General features: G+C 32.3%; 2 protein-coding genes across 2 annotated transcripts; one reads left to right on the top strand and one right to left on the bottom strand.

Moving 5' to 3' along the window:
* Positions 1–1,475: 1,475 nt before the first annotated feature.
* Positions 1,476–6,003, bottom strand: LOC125806052 (cystatin-B-like). Its single transcript, XM_049485566.1, has 3 exons — positions 5,766–6,003; positions 2,719–2,820; positions 1,476–1,768 (listed from the first exon to the last, which is right to left on the bottom strand). The coding sequence occupies exons 1-3, from the start codon at positions 5,835–5,837 to the stop codon at positions 1,640–1,642; spliced, it is 303 nt and encodes a 100-aa protein (XP_049341523.1). The 5' UTR covers positions 5,838–6,003; the 3' UTR covers positions 1,476–1,639.
* A 3,015-nt stretch (positions 6,004–9,018) lies between these two features.
* LOC125805908 (thiosulfate:glutathione sulfurtransferase) lies at positions 9,019–20,518 on the top strand. The gene is made up of 4 exons (XM_049485475.1): positions 9,019–9,292; positions 15,778–15,900; positions 18,807–18,969; positions 19,616–20,518. The coding sequence occupies exons 1-4, from the start codon at positions 9,169–9,171 to the stop codon at positions 19,668–19,670; spliced, it is 465 nt and encodes a 154-aa protein (XP_049341432.1). The 5' UTR covers positions 9,019–9,168; the 3' UTR covers positions 19,671–20,518.
* The last annotated feature ends 1,467 nt before the right edge of the window (positions 20,519–21,985 follow it).

Here is a 21,985-nt window from a genome sequence, read left to right as displayed (position 1 = left end):
TTATGTGTATATAGTATTGATGTTATAGAGTGTATTTTACTTACCACACAGCAGCAGACAGACGACCAGCATGAAGAAGAGTGAGATCCTCCATAATGCCATAGTGCCTCTTATCTATCTATTTCTGTTTCTCTCTCTCTATCTCTATCTCTCTCTCTCTGTCTCTTATTCTACGGTTCTGTTCAGTACCTGTAGATAAAGACCAGCTTCATCACCTCCATAACTACTATTATAATAATCATAAACCCGCCCACAACACAGAGACAGAGAGAGAGAGAGACACTTTATTATAACCAAAGTGTATTATAATATTTTAAAAGTCAGTTTTAGGCCGTCCCAGCCATTAAAATCATCATTTAAAAACAGAGCATCACATCAGCGTTCGGGTAAATAAATAAAAAAACTGTACTAATTTCTTACAGTATATATTAAAACTGAGGTTTAAAGCAAAGCTCATCATCTAAAACTGAGCAGACTGCTCTAAAAGTTATAAAATCAGACATACTTTTATAAAAATTAAAATCAATTAAAACCCTGGATCTCAGAGTTCAGCCTGACCAGAGATAAAATTAATCAGCTGAGATCTGAACCTCTCTCTCTGCACATATTTAAAACCCAGGATAGAAATCTGAGGTGTAAAAAAAATTAAGAGCCGTGAGTTCAGAATATAAAACCTTAAAAATGGGGCGTGGCCTAAAATAAGTGTATAAAAGTGAAACAGTGAGAGAGATCATAATATTTGTCAAAAAACACACAGAAAAGCAGTCATAGTTTATAGATTGTGTCTAATTTTAATGAAAATATATTTAGAAATTATTCAGTTTTTACTAAATTACTTTATTTTTATTTATAAAATCTTTTTTTTTATGAATTATTTATGATCTACTATGGGATGTAACCAGTATGAGTTATATCTGATTCAGGATGTAATATAGTCAGTAGTTTGTAGTTAGAGTTGGGATTATAAAACCTTAAAAATGAGACTTAGCTTAAAACAGTGTGTAAAAGTGAGACAGAAAGAGAGATCATCATATTTATCAACTAATCACACAGAAAAGCAGTTATAATTTAAATAAAATAATAATAAAACAAATAATTAGAAATGATTCCGTTTTCAATAAATTACTTTATTTTTATTTGCAAATGATCTAAAATGCATAAACTAGTATTTATCTACCATGGTTTATTAGTTGTAACTGATTCAGGATGTAATGTAGTCACTGGTAGTTTAGTATAGTTGTATTGTAGTTAGAGTTGGAACACAGTGGTAAAAACAAAGGATCAGATCTGATTTAATCTTATCTGATCTACTAATATAAACCCAGGATCAGGTCAGATCAGAAAAGCCCCAGTAATGACTGATTTCCTGAGTTTTACAGGTTTATTTTTATGGAAAGGTTGGATGAGGAAATTATTTTTACACACAACAATTTTTATATCCTAAATATAAACCAGATAAAAACACAAAAGTCAGATTTAAGTTCAGTAACAGATTTAATTGGAATGAAAATACAGCTGTAATTAATAAATCTGTGTATAAAAGAGGGATGATATGGTTCCGCGCTGATCTCAGGAGAACCCGGAGCAGCGGGCGGAGCAGGGGGCGGGGTTAGATCTGCTGGGTGCCAGGGGCGTGGCTTTAGAAGTAGCTGATTGGCTCGTTGTGGGTCTTGGAGGTTTTAACTCCGTGCACCTGCAGCTTCTCTCCAGCGTGGGGGAGGGACTTAAACACCCTCAGGTGAACATACTCCTCCCCCCCGACGTGCACCTGAGAAAAACACATTATTATTAATATAAATACATATATTATTAATATTAAACCTTACATATTACTGTTCAGTATCCAGTATGAGTTATTCTGTATCTACTGTTCATTATTAACTGTACTGTAGCTACTACAGAACATGGATTATGCATTTTCCACTATGAATTATGAGCAGTACCTAACATGAATTAATCAGTTTAGTCTATGAATTATTCTGTATCCACTATGAACTGTTCAGTATCCAATATTAATCATTCAGTACCGTCTACTATTTATTTAGTATCCACTATGAATTATTCAGCATGGTCTATGAATCATTCAGTATCCACTAAAGTCTATCGTCTATAAATTATTCTGTTTCCACTATGAATTTTATTGCATCTACTATTAGCTTATATTTTAATATATTAATATATAATAATATATCATATATAAATGTATATCCACTATTCATTTTTCAGCATCCACTATGAATTATTCAGCAACCAGTATGAATTATTTAGAATCCACTATAAATAATTTGGCATCTACTATAAAATATTCAGAATCCACAATATACAGTTCAGTACCTACTATGAACTATTCAGTAACCACTATGAATTGTATTGTATCTACTATGGGCTTGTCAGTATTTTATTTTATTCAATATCCACTATGAATTATTCAATATTTTTTAGTATCCACTATGAATTACTCATAATTCACTATACATTATTTGGTATCCACTATGAAATATTCAATATCTACTAAAAAGTATTCGGTGTGTAGTACGGATTATGCATTATCCACTATGAATTATGAGATATTATTGTATACACTATAAATTATTCAGTATATGCTATAAATACGTCAATATCCATTATGAAACATTCAGTATGTACTGTGAGTTGGAGGATATCCATTACGAATTATGAAGTATTGTCAGTAATGGAGAGGTTTATGGATTTAAGTACCTTGATGAAGTAATTGGTTCCGGCGACGACCTGAGTGGTGAAAGATTTGGCCACGAAAACCCCGAAATTCTGCCCAGATTTTTTCTCTGCGTCCGACTTCACCTGTTACACACCAACAAAACACCATTAAACACCATTAAACACCATTAAACACCATTAAACACCATTAAAATACAATTAAAATAGGATTAAAATAGGATTAGAACACAATTAAACACAATTAAACACCATTAAACACCATTAAACACCATTAAAATACGATTAAAATACGATTAAAATATGATTAGAACACAATTAAACACAATTAAACACCATTAAACACCATTAAACACCATTAAACACCATTAAACACCATTAAAATACGATTAAAATACGATTAAAATATGATTAAAATATGATTAGAACACAATTAAACACAATTAAATACAATTAAAATATGGTTAGAACACAATTAAACACAATTAAATACAATTAAAATATGATTAAAATACGATTAAAACACGATTAAAACACGATTAAATACAATTAAATACAATTAAACACGATTAAACACAATTAAAATACAATTAAAATACAATTAGATCACGATTAAATACAATTAAAATACAATTAAAATATGATAAAAATACAATTAGAACACGATTAAAACACTAAATATAATTAAAGTACTTGGTACCATTAAACAATATATTTTCTCCATATTTTCCTCCACTCAGAAATACTTCTAATTTCAGTTTAGAAACTAAATACTACAGACTGACTCTTTAATTTACTCCAGTCATCATATTCTCAATTTTACCTGATTATATAATAATATACTGTATTTGCAGCATCAGCAGTAAATACTGATGTATCTCAGTAAAGTGATGTTTAGTGTTTTTAGAGCTTTTCTGATGATTCATACTGGTTTATAAAGTTTTACTAAAGCAGAGCTCAGCAGAGATTAAAACCAGAACCTCAAACGAGACCAAAAAACAGACGTTTTCAGCTTTAATCATCATTTATCCCTTGGTTTTCTCCTGAAATCCACCAAAAACAGGAACCAACTGTGACTAAAAACCTCCTGACCGACTTTTATAACCTGTTTTTGAGTCACATTCCAGCCGACGCCCAGCAGAAGTGTGAATTGCAGCACCGAGTAAAGGAATACAACCACCTCCTTGTTCCTACACAGTGACTTGCAAAAAAAACGTTTTTAAATGTCTCTCCACAGAAGATCAATGAGATTTAAGACTGGATCATTCTAACACATGAATATTCTCTGATCTAAATCATTATAGCTCCACTGTAGCTCTGGCTGTATGTTTAGGGTCATCGTCTTGCTGGAAGATCTCAAGTCTTTTACAGCCTCCAACAGCTTTTCTTCTTCCAGGATTGTTCTGTATTTATTTATCTCCATCCATCTTCCCTCCATCAACTCTGACCAGCTTCCTAAATCTTTCCCTGCCATGATGCTGCCACCACCATGTTTCACAGTACGGTGGGGATCAGGGTGTGTTCAGGATGATGAGCAGTGTTACTTTTTTCTGACACACACAGCGTTTTTTTTGCATTTAGGAACTATGGTCTGTGGTTTGTAGCTACAAAACTGCAAACAGAACTTCTTATGTCTTTTCTCAGCAATGGTTTCCTTCCTCCACTCTTCCATAAAGATCAGTATTTTAATTATGTTTTAATTGTTTAATCGCGTAGAATTAAGTTTTTAATTGCCGTTATTTGTATCTTAGTGGTAATTTAATTGTATTTTAAGCACAATTTTAAAAATGTTCAATCATGTTTAATCGTTTTTTTTTATTTTAAATGTTTTAATCATATTTTATCATCATTAATATGATGAATATATATATATATATAAGATTAGATTAGATTCAACTTTATTGTCATTGTGTAGTGTACAAGTACAGAGCGAATGAAATGCAGTTAGCATCAACCAGAAGTGCAATATATAGTGTTATTTACATAAAGTGCATAGATAGAAGTATATATACAAATATAGAAGTATAAATATATAAATATACAAACATATACTTAGATCTTACATAAATGCAATATGGATGTATATATATATATATATATATATACACACACACACATTTTTACTCAGGTTTTTTAATATAATGAATATGTTTTTTTTATATTGTCACACTTTTCCTAAGATTTGATTTGAACAGCATATAAAATATACATTACCAAAAGTCAAAAGTTTGGAAAAAAAGTGGGTTTTTTTTTCTTTCTTTTTATGATTTGTTTTACATTATAAATTTAATATTAAAGACTATATGAAAAGCTATACTGGAACACATGATAATTGTTTTTAATAATAATAAAAATATATATGTTTTATCTTTTAGATTATTTTAAACAAGTAGCACGTTTATATTTTAAGGACAGATCTGCAGACTCCTGGTATTTTAATCTCAGTATTTTTAGAGTTTTAATTATTAGTTTATATGTAAAAATTGGTGTCAGAAGTGGATCACTTAGTTAATTTAGTTTAGTGTTTAAAACACGAGTTTCAGAGATCTAGTATTAGATCTCTCTGTTCTGATTGGATAAAAAAAAGTTAACTTTTCGTTACATTAGATTTGATTAATATGATAAATATATGTTTTTTTTATATTGTGACAGTTTTCCTAAGATTTGATTTAAACAGCCAACTATCATACAGAATCACAATATATTACAATATATATCAACACAAGTCAAAAGTTTGGACACACCTCTTTTCTAATCTTTAATGTTGTGTTTTTTTTTTCTTTTCTTTTTAGGATTTTTTTTTACATTATAAAATTAATATTAAAGACTATATTAAAGCTCTACAGAAACACATTAAAATCATAAAAAATAAAGAAAACTGATGATTGAATGAAAAGAGGTGTGTCTGAACTGTAAGTAAGTAAGTGTGTTAAAGTGTAATAATGAGATAATACTGAGTTAATTCAGTGTTAAATGTTGTTATACAGTGTTTGTGTGGAGTGTAGGTAAAGGAAAGGCAGGTTATTATTGATTACTGATTATTTTCTATATTAAATAAAGGTTAATCTCACCGTATCGCAGATGTTCTGGATCTCCGGGGTGGCGGGTTCCTCCCCTCCCATTCCTCCACACATAGTGCTCATTATTACACTTAATAAAGCTACCTTAAACTACCTTAAACTACTTTAAACCACCTTAAACTACCTTAAAAACCACTTTAAACCCGCTAAACTCCAGCAGCTCCAGCACAGCTCCTCCGCCCCGCTCCACCTTAAATACTCTTCCTACTACCCTCTCGCGCCCCCAAGTCACATGATCTGACTCATCGCTCACGTGCCCCAGCCCGGCACTGAAGTTATGTGACGTTCCCGTCAAAATAAAAGTCCTCTTTTAAATATTAAATAAAAAGGAGAAGATCAGAACTGCTACTAGAGTTTTTATTTTTTTATTTAAATCAACCTTTTTACTAGAGTTTGTTACTGTCGTATGCATGATTAAGCTAATTGATATAGACTTATTGTAAATGTTATCGTTGTTTAATTTTTTTTCTTAAACATATTTAGCATATATAGCTACGTAAAACAACGTAATGTAATGTTTAATAAACGTAGCATTATGGAATAAATATTTTTTTCAGCCACTGACAGCATGGTTTATACATTTTTATATGTTTCTCACTTTATCTTTTATTATCTACATTAATTTATGCGTTTAAACGTTTAAATAAGCTTTTTAATTCGATTTATTTCATTTACAGACTCAAAACAGAATTTTATAACATTTTAGGGGCAGTTTTATCTTGACAGAAAATCTGCTAACACTAAAAGTGTTGCTAGAATCACCATGTCCTGTGTATTATTGTTTATTATTATTATTATTATTATTATTATTATTATTATTACTATTATTATTAATGTGTTTACTGTACATCACTAATGGTTTATTCTGGGCGGCGGAGGTCAAACAGAGACACCTTCTGGCCGAGAGAGGAAATACAGCTAAATACGCTTTGACAGACAGACAGACGGATAGATAGATAGACGGATAGATAGATAGATAGATAGATAGATAGATAGATAGATAGATAGATAGATAGATAGATAGATAGATAGATAGATAGATAGATAGATAGATAGATAGGACAGAATAAAATATAATTATCTTTTTAAATACAGATCATTTCACTGCTATATCCTATCATCTAAATTTTAAAATAAGTTATATGTTATTTTAAAATATATAAGACAAAATAAAAGCACGTTTTGGCAAAAACACCAATGTTGACAGAAATAGAGAAATATGTAATATAATTAATGGCAATAAATATTAAACAGTTAACCAAATAAACTGTGGTCAAAATACAGTAATATAACACCAAGCTGTGTATTCCATAAGTGTGTGTGTGTGTGTGTGTGTGTGTGATTGATGGAATGGGCGTGTCTCAGTCCGTCAGTGCTGAGTAAGTTTGGTCACGTCTCTCACGCTGCTTCATCTTCCTCAAATCATCTCTACTGAACTGCTGTTTATATCATACACTGAAAAAAAGGGGAAAAAAAGAAAGGAAAGATGAGAAAACTCAATTTTCTTTTTGTTATGAAAAATGTCATTTTTAAATAAAATTTGTTTTTGCAAAAACATCTATATTGGCCGAAATATGTCAACAATAAGGGTAAGAATAAATTAAAACTGCACCATGAAAAAAGGACATTTTATCATGAAATACGATTGTAAAATTATATTACAATTACTATAAAACAAATTATACATTTCTGTAAATATATTAATATTTTATATAATGTGTCTAACAATTTAAAAATATTTATGAATTAATTTTAGTATGTTAAAGATTTGTTTAATGTATTTATTTATTGTATTTTGAGTACACTCATCCTCAATATGCTTAGAGTACACAATCTTAAAAAACATTATGTAATTTAAATAAAGGACAATAAACAATAGGAAATATACTTGATTTGTTTTCTAGATAAGTTTTTGTGGACCATTACATTGATTGTACATCATTTTGTTTTTATTATTTATATTATCTTTCTATATATATATATTTTTTTATTCTTCAGCTTTTTGAGGCGCCTGAATCAAAGTTTTGAAACCTTTTAGGATAAAACAGAAACTACTAATATAATAAATTATATTTAAAAAGCCTTTTTTAGTTCAGAACATTTATAAAATTATATTTTCTGTTAATTTATTTCTCTGCACACTCATATATCTCAATTTAAATCATAATAAGTCGTAAATAAAATAAGTATAATAGCGCATGAGAGTTATCACGTCCGCTCACTGTGAGTCACTGGTCATTCTCTCAGTAACCAGCAGGTGGCGCCAGTGAGTCAACAGCAGATTATAATTATAACTATATTAAACTAAGATAAAATTAAATTATTACACTCTATTCAAGTGCATTTTGATCTGTGCTATATATAATTGTCTAATTATTAGCTTTTAAAAAATTGTTTAGTTTTTTAAAGGTTCTAGTTTCATCTACAACCATAAAAATTACTTTTTACTTTTTAATTTCTCCAAAAATATTTTAATTTAGTTGGTAGTAGTAATAGTGATAGCAGTAATGTTACTATACAAACCCTAATTTATGATATTTTAAGAAATATATATTTTATATATTATATATATATATATGACTATAAGTATATATGACTGCATATTACTGCAATATTTGTGTTTTAATAATAATAGTAAGGTATAATTTATTATATAGGCAAAAAATAAAGTAAAGTATCACAGTGTAAAATACAGAGTGAATATTCTTCATAAGTAACAGGATATAGTAAGTAAGTAAGTTTTACTGTAATAAGATCATGTTATATTAGATATATATGTAGTCAGCTATATTGTGCTTTGTTTGTGTGTGTTTTTGTGTTGGGATTTTAAATAACTATAAAACTATAATATTAAACTCAGATAAAGTTAAAATATTAAACTCTATAAAGTACAGTTTGATCTGTGCTATATAGAATTGTTGTTAATTCTTAATGTTCTTTAAAGAGGTGTTAAATTATCAGCACTTTAAAATGTATTTTAAGCTCTTTTAGGGTTCTAGTTTAATCTAGAACCATAGAAATAAATATTGAAAATACAAAACATTTCTCCAAAAATATTTTATATTAAAATATCTTGTAAAACATGATTTTTTTAAATTAAATATACAGTAAGAAAAATGTCAGCACAGTTTATTCTATAGAATCATATTTAGTCATGGTTCTAAATAAAGTATAAAAGTTCATGTGAATAAAGGGGTCACGCCCTGTTTTGACCCAGCAGCGAATGAGAAAGCGCCTCGTATTAGCCCCGCCCACTCGTGTTTGGTAATAACAGAGAGTGAGTAACTGTGAGTGTGATATCAGAGGGTATTTAAGAGGTTTTAGCAGTAAAAAGTGAGTTAGAATAGGGAATAAAGTATCAGTTTTAAGGTAGAGATCTTTATTCAGGGGGAAGATGCTGTTGGTTCTGCTGCTGGTTGTGGGTTTGTCTGGTTCTGGTTCTGGTTCGGATCTGTGTTCGGGTAAAGTGGACGGATCGTGTGAAGAAGGGAACTTCTATAAAGAACCCATCAGTTCAGGTACTAGTGGATTATTTTTATTTTATTTTTTATCCATTAATTTCTTGTTAAAACTGAAAGTTCCACCTTAAATGTTACTAAACTGCACTGCTTAAGGTGGAACAGGTAAGATATACACTGTGTTTTATTCTCTTTTTTAGTACAAAACTTTTATAAAATAATAATTTCTGATCATATCTTTCTCCACACATTAATAACCTCGTTCTCCATCCCATAATAGTGAATAAAATAGTGAACTGAGTTTAATTTATACTATATATCTATATACTCTACCGCCGCACGTGTGTGTTTGCACGACTCTCACCTACAGGCTGCGGGTTATTCACTCAGTAAACTGCAGGGGGCGCCAGAATCAAAAACAGACCAATACTGTACACTATAGAACTGAATAGAATTTTCCTTTAATTAAAATTAATCAGATTTTAATAGGTTTAATAGGATTATTTGTTTGTTTTTTTCGATTACAGTGAGATAAGTTAGTGTATAATTTAATTCAGTGTATAATAATCTTACTGTACGTTGTAGAATATAGAGTTTGTGGTTATAAAAATATTAATATCAGTGTTTATTTGGTTAATTATTTGATTATTTATACTTTTCCTGCTGTTTCTAATACTTTTTTGTACTACTATTAGAAGTAGTAATAGTGATAGCAGTAATGCTACTATATACACACTAATTTATGATATTTTAAGAAATATGTATTTTAAATATTGTTTAAAAATGGCTATAAGTGTATATGACTGTATATTATTGCAATATCATAGGTAACAGGATATAGTACGCTGGTTTACTATAATAAAACACTGTTATATTAGATATATATGTAGTGATTTCTATATATATAAACAGTATCTTTTTTTTTATGTATTTTTCATATTCAGTCATATTGTTCTTTGTTGGTATGTTTTTGTGTTGAGATTTTAAATGTTACAAATTCAATAAATGTTTAAAAATTAGTAGTTTTGTATTAAAATTAAAATACATGTGATACCTATTTACCAATTTAGTTTATTAATTGTTAGAAAAATAGTTAAATTAATGAAATTAATATATTATGCAAAAAAATGCATAATATATACTTAACCTATATTATATAGATTGCTAAAATGTAAGGTTTAAAGCAGGGGTCGGCAACCTATGGCACGCGTGCCACTGCTGGCACGCCAAGGCATAATCACTGGCACGCGACACGCTGGACCAGCATCAGCAAAAAAAAATCAGACTGACAGCACAATCCTCCAATTGAATTTGCTCCTCAACGCTCTGCACTCAGCTCCCACCCACTTTCCCACAGACCCATATTTAAATTTAGCCTAATCAAAGTCAGTTAGCCCACCTAATAGCGTTACAAGAGATGACAGAGCTTCCGGCTTAAAAAAACAAAGCTAGGGCATTTCAGCCCTCCTGGATGGAAGACTATGGTTTTGTGTATCGCAGCTCTGATCAACTGGATGGATGGACAGGACGTGAAGATGCAGCTGAAGAGCTCGCCACTGTGGGCACGCTGGACATCTGCACCAGAAAAGTTCGGCTGTCTCAAGAGCATTGGCCTTGTGTCAGTGTTCGGCTCAACCTACCTGTGTGAGCAGGTATTTTCGCACATGAAAAGTGTGCTCAGCCCTATCCGCAGCTGTTTGACGATGGACAATTTTGAGTCATGTTTACGATTAAAAGTGACAAACTACAACCCCCAGATAAGAAAGCTCAGCCAAGAAAAGCAAGGACAGGGATCACACTCGCTGGTAGGCAAGGCATTCATTCAGTGCAAATTACGCTTATCTATAAAGCCACGTTAATTCAGAGCTGGACTCACTGTTATTCTGATTACACAAAAAAAATATATATAGTAATAATAATAATAATAATTTTATTTTTAAAGCACATTTTCTATGTAAAAAAAATCCAAATTTGTAGAACATATTCCCTTAGTTTGTGTGTGTTTTTTATTATTTATTATTGTTGATAGTGGCACACTCATTGACTAGAAATGTTAAAGTTGGCACTCCATGTGTCAAAGGTTGCCGACCCCTGGTTTAAAGTAATGTATAATGTAATATATATAGCACACATATAATAAGTAGTACATTTATTTGAAAAAGTGCACAGTAATATTCTTAATAATGATAATCATATACAGACAACTTTAAAATATTGCAATCATATACAGTCATATGTACTTACAGTCATATATAAATAATATATTTCTATATATATTTCATAATACAACATTACTACTATCACTATCACTACTAATAACAGTATAAAAAAGTATTAGTAATAGTAGGAAATATATCAGTTACCAAATAATTAACCAAATAAACACAGATATTAATATTGTAAAAACCACAAGACTCTATAATCTATAAGTTAGAGTGTGATTGATGGAATGGGCGTGTCTCAGTCGTCGCTCACGCTTCATCTTCCTCAAATCATCTCTACTGAACTGCTGCTTATATTTTACTCAAAAACTCAAAATTTCATGACATCTTACTGCAATAGGTCTTTTAGAGTTTTAAGATAAAATAAAGTTTTAAAGAAAACTAACAGCAGATGTTCAAACTATAAATCTTTATTTTACTTAGATGAATACATATACAACTTGAAATATTACGTTTTTCAAGAATTCCAAGCATAAAGTTGTGTCCAATTCATTATATTGTGTTCAGATCATGTTTTTATTTGGATTAATTCTTTTGAGAAGCCTATAAAAGAAAACTTTTAGCTTGTACAACTAAAAAACATATTTTCTTATTGTCCCGACTCAAAATGTATTGTGACTCTGACTTTTCTTAAGGCTTTTTGCTCATTTTACTTGATTAAAATCATTAAATAAATTCATTAAAACTCGATTGTTTGATTTTTCAGTGAAGAATGTAGGACTGGCTAAAATAAGTTGTGATAATTAAGTTTTTTACTCTACTAGCTGTAGTAGTGAATCATCAATGGAAACCTTTTGCTTTTATTCACTTCAACAAATTCAACAAAAATAGTTATTACCGTATTTTTTACACTATAAGGTGCATTATGTGACACTAGTAAGGAACAGGGGTGGGGGGGGGCAACTTAAGTTAAGTAAGGTTAAGCTAAACTGTAATTCTTAAAAAATCGAGTGCTGGATGTTAATCTACACAGATTTCTCTCCTGAAAACTGTTTATTTGGGTGAGTAAAGAGCTCCTGTTTGTTTACAGTAAGCTTTGATTTCCAGATTTAAACTAAGGCTGGGTGCAGCAGCATTAGCGTTAGCACTCAGAGGCACTACACTGAGGAATCCTGAGTGTTTCAGTAAGGCAGGGTGATCTTAGCTAGCGGTTTTTCCCACTACAGTACAGTATAGTTATTTCTGAACAGTGAAAGAGCTAGCGCTTAGCATGATTAGCGGCTAATGCTAATGCAGCTCCAGTCTCTATTACACTGGTTTTGTTGTGTGTAGGGTTGCCACCTGTCCCGGTTTTCCCAGGACTGTCCTTCTTTTTAATATTCGGTCCCGGGAAAAAAAATCTCAATGAATGTCCCGGTTTTCACTAGGTTAGTTTAACTGAGTATTTAGGCTTTTTCTGCCTGCATTAAATCTGTCTTTTTTTTTCTCGCTGACTTGCACCATTGTGCCTCATTGATCTGAACTGGATCTGATCTGACTCCTCCCATAAGTCCAAGGGGATAGGGTTAGGATTCGAGCCCCGATGTGCTTCAGACCAATGAAAACACGACGTAGGAAGAGTTGGATCAGATCTAGCCCCACCCCCTGGACGTGTGGTTCTGCAGCTACGGCCATCTCAGTACAGGCGGCTGTTACGGGCAGTGAATCAGTGGCATTGCTATAGCGTCGTTTGAGGAGTTTAAGGAATACAGCGGTTGAGATGGGCGGCGAAACGGAGGAGGACGACGAGTCTGTGCCTAGTGAGTCTGATAAGCCAGTCAAAAAGAAAATGAAACGTTCATGTTATTTCAATAATGACTGGATGAAAAATGAAAAGTATGTCGCATGGCTAAAGCCAACCCATGAGGATCCATTTTCAGCCACCTGCACCATGTGCTCAGCTAAAATTGTGATTAAACATGAGGGCAAAACTGCATTGGATGACCATGCTAAAACCAAAAAACATTTAAATCGAATGCAAACCACTCGACAAACCAGAGGAATTTCATCATTTATGATCAAGAAAGACTCTGAGGAGGACAAAATTGCTGTTGCCGAACTAACCTCTACTTATCACGGTGTGCGACATGGCCACAACTACCTGTCCACTGACTGTGGGAACAAGGTCAGTGCGAAAATATTCAGTGATTCTAATATTGCAACCAAGATGTCATGTGGCAGAACTAAGAGCGAGGCCTTAGTTGAGAATGTGTTAGCACCATTTAGTCAGGAGAGACTAGCAGCAGAGTTGCAGAAAGTGCACTATTTTGCAGTGTGTTCTGATGCTTCCAATTCTGGCCACACAAAGCTGTTCCCATACACAGTCCAGTACTTCTGTGCATCTGAGGGTGTGAAATGTGGATTGCTAGATTTTTATGAAGACCCAGATGAATCCAGTGAAGCTATATTTAAACAGATAGTCTCCATCACTGAAAACAGTGGACTTTCAGTCAACCAGATTAGTGCATATGGTGCAGATAATGCATCAGTTAATTATGGTCGGCACAACTCGGTTTTTCAGAAACTCAGAGAAGTTAATCCACACATTTTGAAGGGCAACTGCAAGTGTCACATGATAAATAATGCTGTAAAAACAGCGAATCGCGTCTTTAGTTCTTCAGGATGTGACGTAGAAGCCTTCGTGCTGAAGGTGTATAGTGAATTTAGCTGTTCTGCTAAAAAGGTAGAAGTACTTAAGGAGTTTTGCGAATTCACTTCTACAAAATACAGGGAGATTCTGAGGCATGTCCCCACACGTTGGCTGTCTTTGCTGCCTGCAATCCAGAGAATTTTAGAGTGCTGGCCAGCCTTGAAGTCTTATTTTCTATCCCTTGGAAAGGATGACTGTCCGAGCATTGTCTGGACATTTGTGGGCGGTGCTTCTGACACAGAACATGTGGACCATACTATGGCTGAATGCATCCTGGCATTTATGCACAATGTGATGCAGGAATTTGATTCCTCTATCAGGAAGCTAGAGAGTGACAGTGCTACTGTCATAGACGTTTACTCAGTGATGAACCGATTGCGCAACCAGCTGAACGCAAGGCGCACCGACAGATTCTATGGAAGTAAAGCAAAACAAATAACAAGAAGTCTCTCACCCCAGCAACAAGATCACTTCAGAAGCCTGGTAGACAGATTCTTTGAGAAAGCAGTACTGTATATCGAGGATAAATTTGACTTCAATGACCAGCTTCTTGCACATGCTGGCTGCCTTAGCCTTGATGAGGGTCAGTCACTCCAGTGGTCTCAGCTGAATCATTTACTGGACAAACTAGCCCTGGATGTTGATGAAGACAAGCTGTATGGTGATGTGGTCATCCTGAATGAAGTATCAGGCACCATTCCAAAAGACCTTACCCTTGACAAGAAGTGGGCCTATTTTTTCAGCAAGGCTACTGAATCCACTGAGCTGATGAAAGTAGTTGCTTTTGTTTTTTCTATACCAGTCAGCAATGCCTACACAGAGCGAGTGTTCAGTCACATGGAGGATATTTGGTCAGACAAAAGAAACAGACTGTCGGTTTCAATGTCTGAGCTTCAAGTCCGTCTGAATTTTAACTTGTCATGCACCGAGTTTAAGTCATTCATTGAAGAACAGAGAAAGCTGGTAGCTGCAGCAAAGGGAAATGCCAAATATAAATGGAAAACTAGGTAAGGAAAGGCCTATGATGTGTGTTTCAGGTTTTTTATTTTCAGTTCAATCTCTAAAGATTATACACAGTAAATGTCTATAGAGTTGGTATAAATGTGGTGATGTCAAATCTGATGTGTTCTCCCTCCTTCACCTTTTAGCCAAGAAGGTGCAAAAGCAAGCACAAGCAAATCTCACTCCAGTACTTAGATAAGCAGGTAAGCAGAAGTTCCTTCTTATACTTAATAAGCAATATTCATTGCTTTGAACAACCCTACTTCTCAAAGCCGTCTCTGATTATGTTACATCAACCGTATATTTTTGGGCAGCTGCCAGTATGACAGTGTCCTTGTTTTTTGTCAGACATAGGTGGCAACCCTAGTTGTGTGTCTGTGTGTGTAATGTGTGTGTGTGTGTAATGTGTGTGTATGTGTGTGTAATGTGTGTGTGTGTGTGTAATGTGTGTGTGTGTAATGTATGTGTGTGTGTGTGTGTGTGTAATGTTTGTGTGTGTGTGTGTGTAATGTTTGTGTGTGTGTGTGTAATGTGTGTGTGTGTGTGTGTAATGTGTGTGTGTGTGTGTGTAATGTGTGTGTGTGTGTGTGTGTGTAATGTGTGTGTGTGTGTGTGTGTGTGTAATGTTTGTGTGTGTGTGTGTAATGTTTGTGTGTGTGTATAATGTGTGTGTGTGTGTGTGTGTGTGTTAGGTGCAGTAGTGAGTTATGATGAGCTGAAGCAGATGTTGGGATCTGGAGATGTTCAGCTGTTTGATGTTCGTGAGCCGGACGAGTTTGAAGACGGATCGATTTCATCAGCCACTAATATACCCTGTAAGATACACATATATATATGTATATATGTAGTGAGGTGTTATCATGTTAGTTTATTTTTTGGTCAGTGTATTTTTTGGTCAGTGTAATTTTTGATCAATGTAATTTTTGGTCAGTGTATTTTTGGTTAGTGTATTTTTGGTTAGTGTATTTTTTGGTCAGTGTAAATTTTTGATCAGTGTATTTTTTGATCAGTGTAATTTTTGGTCAGTGTAATTTTTGATCAATGTAATTTTTGGTCAGTGTATTTTTGGTTAGTGTATTTTTGGTTAGTGTATTTTTTGGTCAGTGTAAATTTTTGATCAGTGTATTTTTTGATCAGTGTATTTTTTTGGTCAGTGTATTTTTTGGTCAGTGTAATTTTTGATTAGTGTAAATGTTTGATCAGTGTAATTTTTGGTCAGTGTAATTTTTGGTCAGTGTAATTTTTGATCAGTGTATTTTTTGATCAGTATATTTTTTGATCAGTGTATTTTTTGGTCAGTATACATTTTTGATCAGTGTTATTTTTGATCAGTGTAATTTTTGATCAGTGTAAATGTTTGATCAGTGTAATTTTTGATCAGTGTAATTTTTGGTCAGTGTAATTTTTGATCAGTTGGATTTTTGATCAGTGTAATTTTTGATTAGTGTAAATTTTGATCAGTGTATGTTTTGATTAGTGTAATTCTTTATTAGTGTAATTTTTGGTCAGTTTAATTTTTGATCAGTGTAAATTTTTGATCAGTGTAAATTTTTGATCAGTGTAATTTTTGGTCAGTGTAATTTTTGATCAGTGTAATTTTTGATCAGTGTAATTTTGGTCAGTGTCATTTTTGATCAGTGTATTTTTGATCAGTGTATTTTTTGATCAGTGTATTTTTTGGTCAGTGTAAATGTTTGATCAGTGTAATTTTTGATCAGTGTAATTTTTGGTCAGTGTACATTTTTGGTCAGTGTACATTTTTGATCAGTGTACATTTTTGATCAGTGTATTTTTTGATCAGTGTAATGTTTGGTCAGTGTACATTTTTGATCAGTGTATTTTTTGATCAGTGTAATTTTTAGTCAGTGTATTTTTTGGTCAGTGTAATTTTTGATTAGTGTAAATTTTTGGTCAGTGTAATGTTTGATCAGTGTAATTTTTACCAGTGTATTTTTCTGTCAGTGTAATTTTTTGATCAATGTCATTTTTGCTCAGTATAATTTTTGATCAGTGGAATTTTTGGCCAGTATAAATTTTGGATCAGTGTAATTTTTTATCAGTGTATTTTTTTGGTCAGTGTATTTTTTGGTCAGTGTAAATTTTTGATCAGTGTCATTTTTAGTCAGTGTAATTTTTGGTCAGTGTAAATTTTTTGATCAGTGTAATTTTTGATGAGTGTATTTTTTGGTCAGTGTAAATTTTTGATCAGTGTACATTTTTGGTCAGTGTAATTTTTGATCAGTGTAATTTTTGGTCAGTATACATTTTTGATCAGTGTAAATGTTTGATCAGTGTAATTTTTGATCAGTGTAAATGTTTGATCAGTGTAATTTTTGATCAGTGTAATTTTTGATCAGTGTAATTTTTGATCAGTGTAATTTTTGGTCAGTGTAATTTTTGGTCAGTGTAATTTTTGATCATTTGGATTTTTGATTAGTGTAATTTTTGATTAGTGTAAATTTTGATCAGTGTATTTTTTGATTAGTGTAATTTTTGATTAGTGTAATTTTTGGTCAGTTTAATTTTTGATCAGTGTTAATTTTTGATCAGTGTAATTTTTGTTTAGTGTAATTTTTGATCAGTGTAATTTTTGATCAGTGTAATTTTTGATCAGTGTAATTTTTGATTAGTGTAATTTTTGATCAGTGTATTTTTTGATCAGTGTAATTTTTGATCAGTGTATTTTTTGATCAGTGTATTTTTTGATCAGTGTATTTTTTGGTCAGTGTAAATTTTGATCAGTGTAATTTTTGATCAGTGTATTTTTTGATCAGTGTATTTTTTGATCAGTGTAATTTTTGGTCACTGTACATTTTTGATCAGTGTAATTTTTGATCAGTGTATTTTTTGATCAGTGTAATTTGTTGTCAGTGTACATTTGTGATCAGTGTAAATTTTGATCAGTGTAAATGTTTGATCAGTGTAATTTTTGATCAGTGTAATTTTTGGTCAGTGTAATTTTTGATCAGTTGGATTTTTGATCAGTGTAATTTTTGATTAGTGTAAATTTTGATCAGTGTATTTTTTGATTAGTGTAATTTTTGATTAGTGTAATTTTTGGTCAGTTTAATTTTTGATCAGTGTAAATTTTTGATCAGTGTAAATTTTTGATCAGTGTAAGTTTTGATTAGTGTAATTTTTGATCAGTTTAATTTTTGTTTAGTGTAATTTTTGATCAGTGTAATTTTTGATCAGTGTAATTTTTGGTCAGTGTCATTTTTGATCAGTGTATTTTTTGATCAGTGTATTTTTTGGTCAGTGTAAATTTTTGATCAGTGTATTTTTTGATCAGTGTAATTTTTGGTCAGTGTACATTTTTGATCAGTGTAATTTTTGATCAGTGTATTTTTTGATCAATGTAATTTTTGGTCAGTGTACATTTTTGATCAGTGTAAATTTTGATCAGTGTAATTTTTAGTCAGTGTATTTTTTGGTCAGTGTAATTTTTGATTAGTGTAAATTTTTGGTCAGTGTAATTTTTGATCAGTGTAATTTTTACCAGTGTATTTTTCTGTCAGTGTAATTTTTTGATCAATGTCATTTTTGCTCAGTATAATTTTTGATCAGTGTAATTTTTGGCCAGTGTAAATTTTTGATCAGTGTAATTTTTTATCAGTGTATTTTTTGGTCAGTGTAAATTTTTGATCAGTGTCATTTTTAGTCAGTGTAATTTTTGGTCAGTGTAAAATTTGATCATGATAAAATGTGGATGTGTTTGCAGTGGGGGAGGTGGAGCGGGCGTTCACACTGACTCCGGATCAATTCAGAGAGCTGTATAGAGTCTCCATGCCGACAAAATCTCACCTGAACTTTATCCTGTACTGCCAGAGGGGGCGCCGCAGCCTCAGCGCACTGCAGAAAATACACAGACTGGGATACAGCAGGTACACACACACACACACACTCAAACACTGACTGAATACAACCTAGACAGACGCCAACAGTCAGACGTTCATCGCTATCTCGGTAACACAGGCGCTGTGCCGAGCCGAGCGTACGCCCCCACTTATTACACACACATGAACACACAGCAGCACAAACCCAACTTTTACATCAACAATAAACAGAATAGTAAATAAAATAACATTGCTGTTCCCGTAAATGAGCTGCTGGAGCTCCTTCACAGCGTCAACCAGCAGCTCAGTTTCCTCTGCTGAGAAGAGTTTGTTGAACACGTCCAGGTAGCTGCACCGTTACAATAGCAATCCACCAAAGACAGAGCTCACCTGATCTACTCTTAAAGAGAACGATGAGCAAGAGACACTCTGATTGGTTTATTATTTCACGTTACGCCCAAAATTAACCACACCCATCATTAATTAAGAGAATTAGTACATGACTACATTTCGAGATGAGCAAGGTGTACTTTTCCCGTCGTTACGATAGCAAAGACACACTGACACGCCCTAAATCAAAGTGTATGGTTCACAGTTAACAGCTCAACTATAGATCTGTAATAAACAACTGAAGAATATAACTGATAGGATATAATTAATATAAAATAACTACATTTCTCTCTCTCTCTCTCAGAGCTCGTCACTATGCTGGTGGTTATGGTGAATGGGTGGAGATGGAGTCTCAGTGAGAAACACACTGTAACATCAGCTGATCTCAGCAGTATATCCTCACTTTCAGTCCAAAACCTCGTATCTCCATTTATTTTCCTTGTTTTTACACTTTTCTCCAGAATGTGAATCTGTCAGGATGTTTCGGGATGAATGCTCCAATAGAAATACTTTAAAATTGACCTGGATTAAAAGGTTTTTACATCGACTTAGATTGAAATATTAAACATCACTTTGTGCTAAATAACAGCAAACACTGAAGAGAAACACACACGGGTTGCCAGGTTGGAGACACTGAACCTACTCAAACAAGTGCAAGAAGGGTTCAAAAACGTTTGCAATGGCAGTTGCCAGTTTCTGAATCAGTTTCTCTGATTTTGCTATTTATAGGTTTATGTTTGAGTAAAATGAACATTGTTGTTTTATTCTATAAACTACAGACAACATTTCTCCCAAATTCCAAATAAAAATATTCTCATTTAGAGCATTTATTTACAGAAAATGAGAAATGACTGAAATAACAAAAGAGATGCAGAGCTTTCAGACCTCAAATAATGCAAAGAAAACAAGTTCATATTCATAAAGTTTTAAGAGTTCAGAAATAATCAATATTTGGTGGAATAACCCTGGTTGGTTTTTAATCACAGTTTTTTTTTCATGCATCTTGGCATCATGTTCTCCTCCACCAGTCTTACACACTGCTTTTGGATAACTTTATGCTGCTTTACTCCTGGTGTAAAAAAAAAGGTTTTCAATTTGGTAAAATCTAAGAAACTCATAATTTTTAAGTGCTCTCTTATTTTTTCCAGAGCTGTATATATATATATATATATATATGTATAATTTAGACTTTTTATTGGAAGATAACAGTGAGCTATTCTTAAATAATAAATACTGTGTTCTTAATAATGCCAAAGATAATATTGTGATCATTCAAAATACACTAAAATTATATTTTAGGGCATTTTATATATAATTTTTTTGTATTTTATCTGTAACAAAAATAAAGGGCTGGATATTACTGTAATGAATTAAGTATTACATTGTTTTACAGGGAATTTGCAGTTTTTACACTAATCTTGATTATTTTAATGTTATTTTAATGGAAATATTTTACAGTGTATTGTAATTTATTTTAAATGGTTTATTGCTCTGTTGACCTCAGCAGTGTTACTGAAGAATTTATAGAGAAACTGAAGGCTAAAGAAAAGTTTGTATTAAGATTTCTGTGATATATTATTATATATTTTTGCATTTAAATTGATTAAAATATTTATTAATCATTGTGTGTTGTTTTCTCCTTTTTACAGCAGTTTCACAGCATATAGATTCTGAGCAATAATGCTATATATTTTTCAAGCCAAGACCACAAACCACCATGAACACCATAGCAACACCCTACCAACCATCTTTAACCACCACAACCACAAGCTTATTTAGCTTTTTCAAAATAACGTCCTAGCAACCAGTCAAGGCACCATAGCAACAACTAAACAATTTTCTTGCAACAGTATCATGTTACGATTGTATGGCAACACCATAGCAACAACATGATAGCACAATAGCAACTACCTAAAGAACACATTTTATATGCATATACATACATTTTCTAAAGTTAATTAATGGGAAATATACATTTAGCATATATTCTCCGTATTTGGCAGCATCCAATGTCAGGTATTTAAAAAAAAAAATAGATATATTTTGTTTTTGAATTGAGAACTAAAACAAATGTATTTCAAAATATACTTACTGGCAAATTTCATAAATGTCAAATATACCTTTAAAACTATATTTAAAATGTATTTCAAAATATGTTTAATAAATGTATATTTTTGGTCATTTTAGGACCCCCTGTGAGAGCCGCTGTGTTTATAAAATATTTAATAATCTGTCATTTATATATTTATGTGAGTAGCACTGAGAGATGAAGATAACTAAACACATCCTACTGAATTTATCTGTCCAGAAGTCCTGGTTTGAGTCCCAGTTCTGTATTAACTACTAATACTAGCTAATCAGATATCCTAGCCAGATTAGCTTAGGTTAGCTTATTTTAGCCAGGGTGCTACTTAGCATCTTTAAAACACAAAGTCCCAAAATACGAGTTACAGGCTTTCATTTAAAGATTAGTTTGGGAAGTCTTCAGTCTTCAGTTGGCGTTTGAAAACTACAAGTTACTCGGATGTTCTGAGTTTTTAGTTTTTCTCGTTCACATGACATCGCAGTGTTCAGTAGCTCCTCCATTTCCATTCGCTGTTGTGTTTTTAACGTGGATCTTTGTGGAAACCGTGGCACGTCCAAAGTGTAATTACGGTGCGTGGCAGTTTTATTA

This window comes from Astyanax mexicanus, chromosome 1 (assembly GCF_023375975.1).
Source record: "Astyanax mexicanus isolate ESR-SI-001 chromosome 1, AstMex3_surface, whole genome shotgun sequence".
NCBI lineage: Eukaryota > Metazoa > Chordata > Actinopteri > Characiformes > Acestrorhamphidae > Astyanax > Astyanax mexicanus.
Note: the sequence above shows the minus strand (reverse complement) of the source record. Positions and strands in the feature narration are given on the sequence as shown.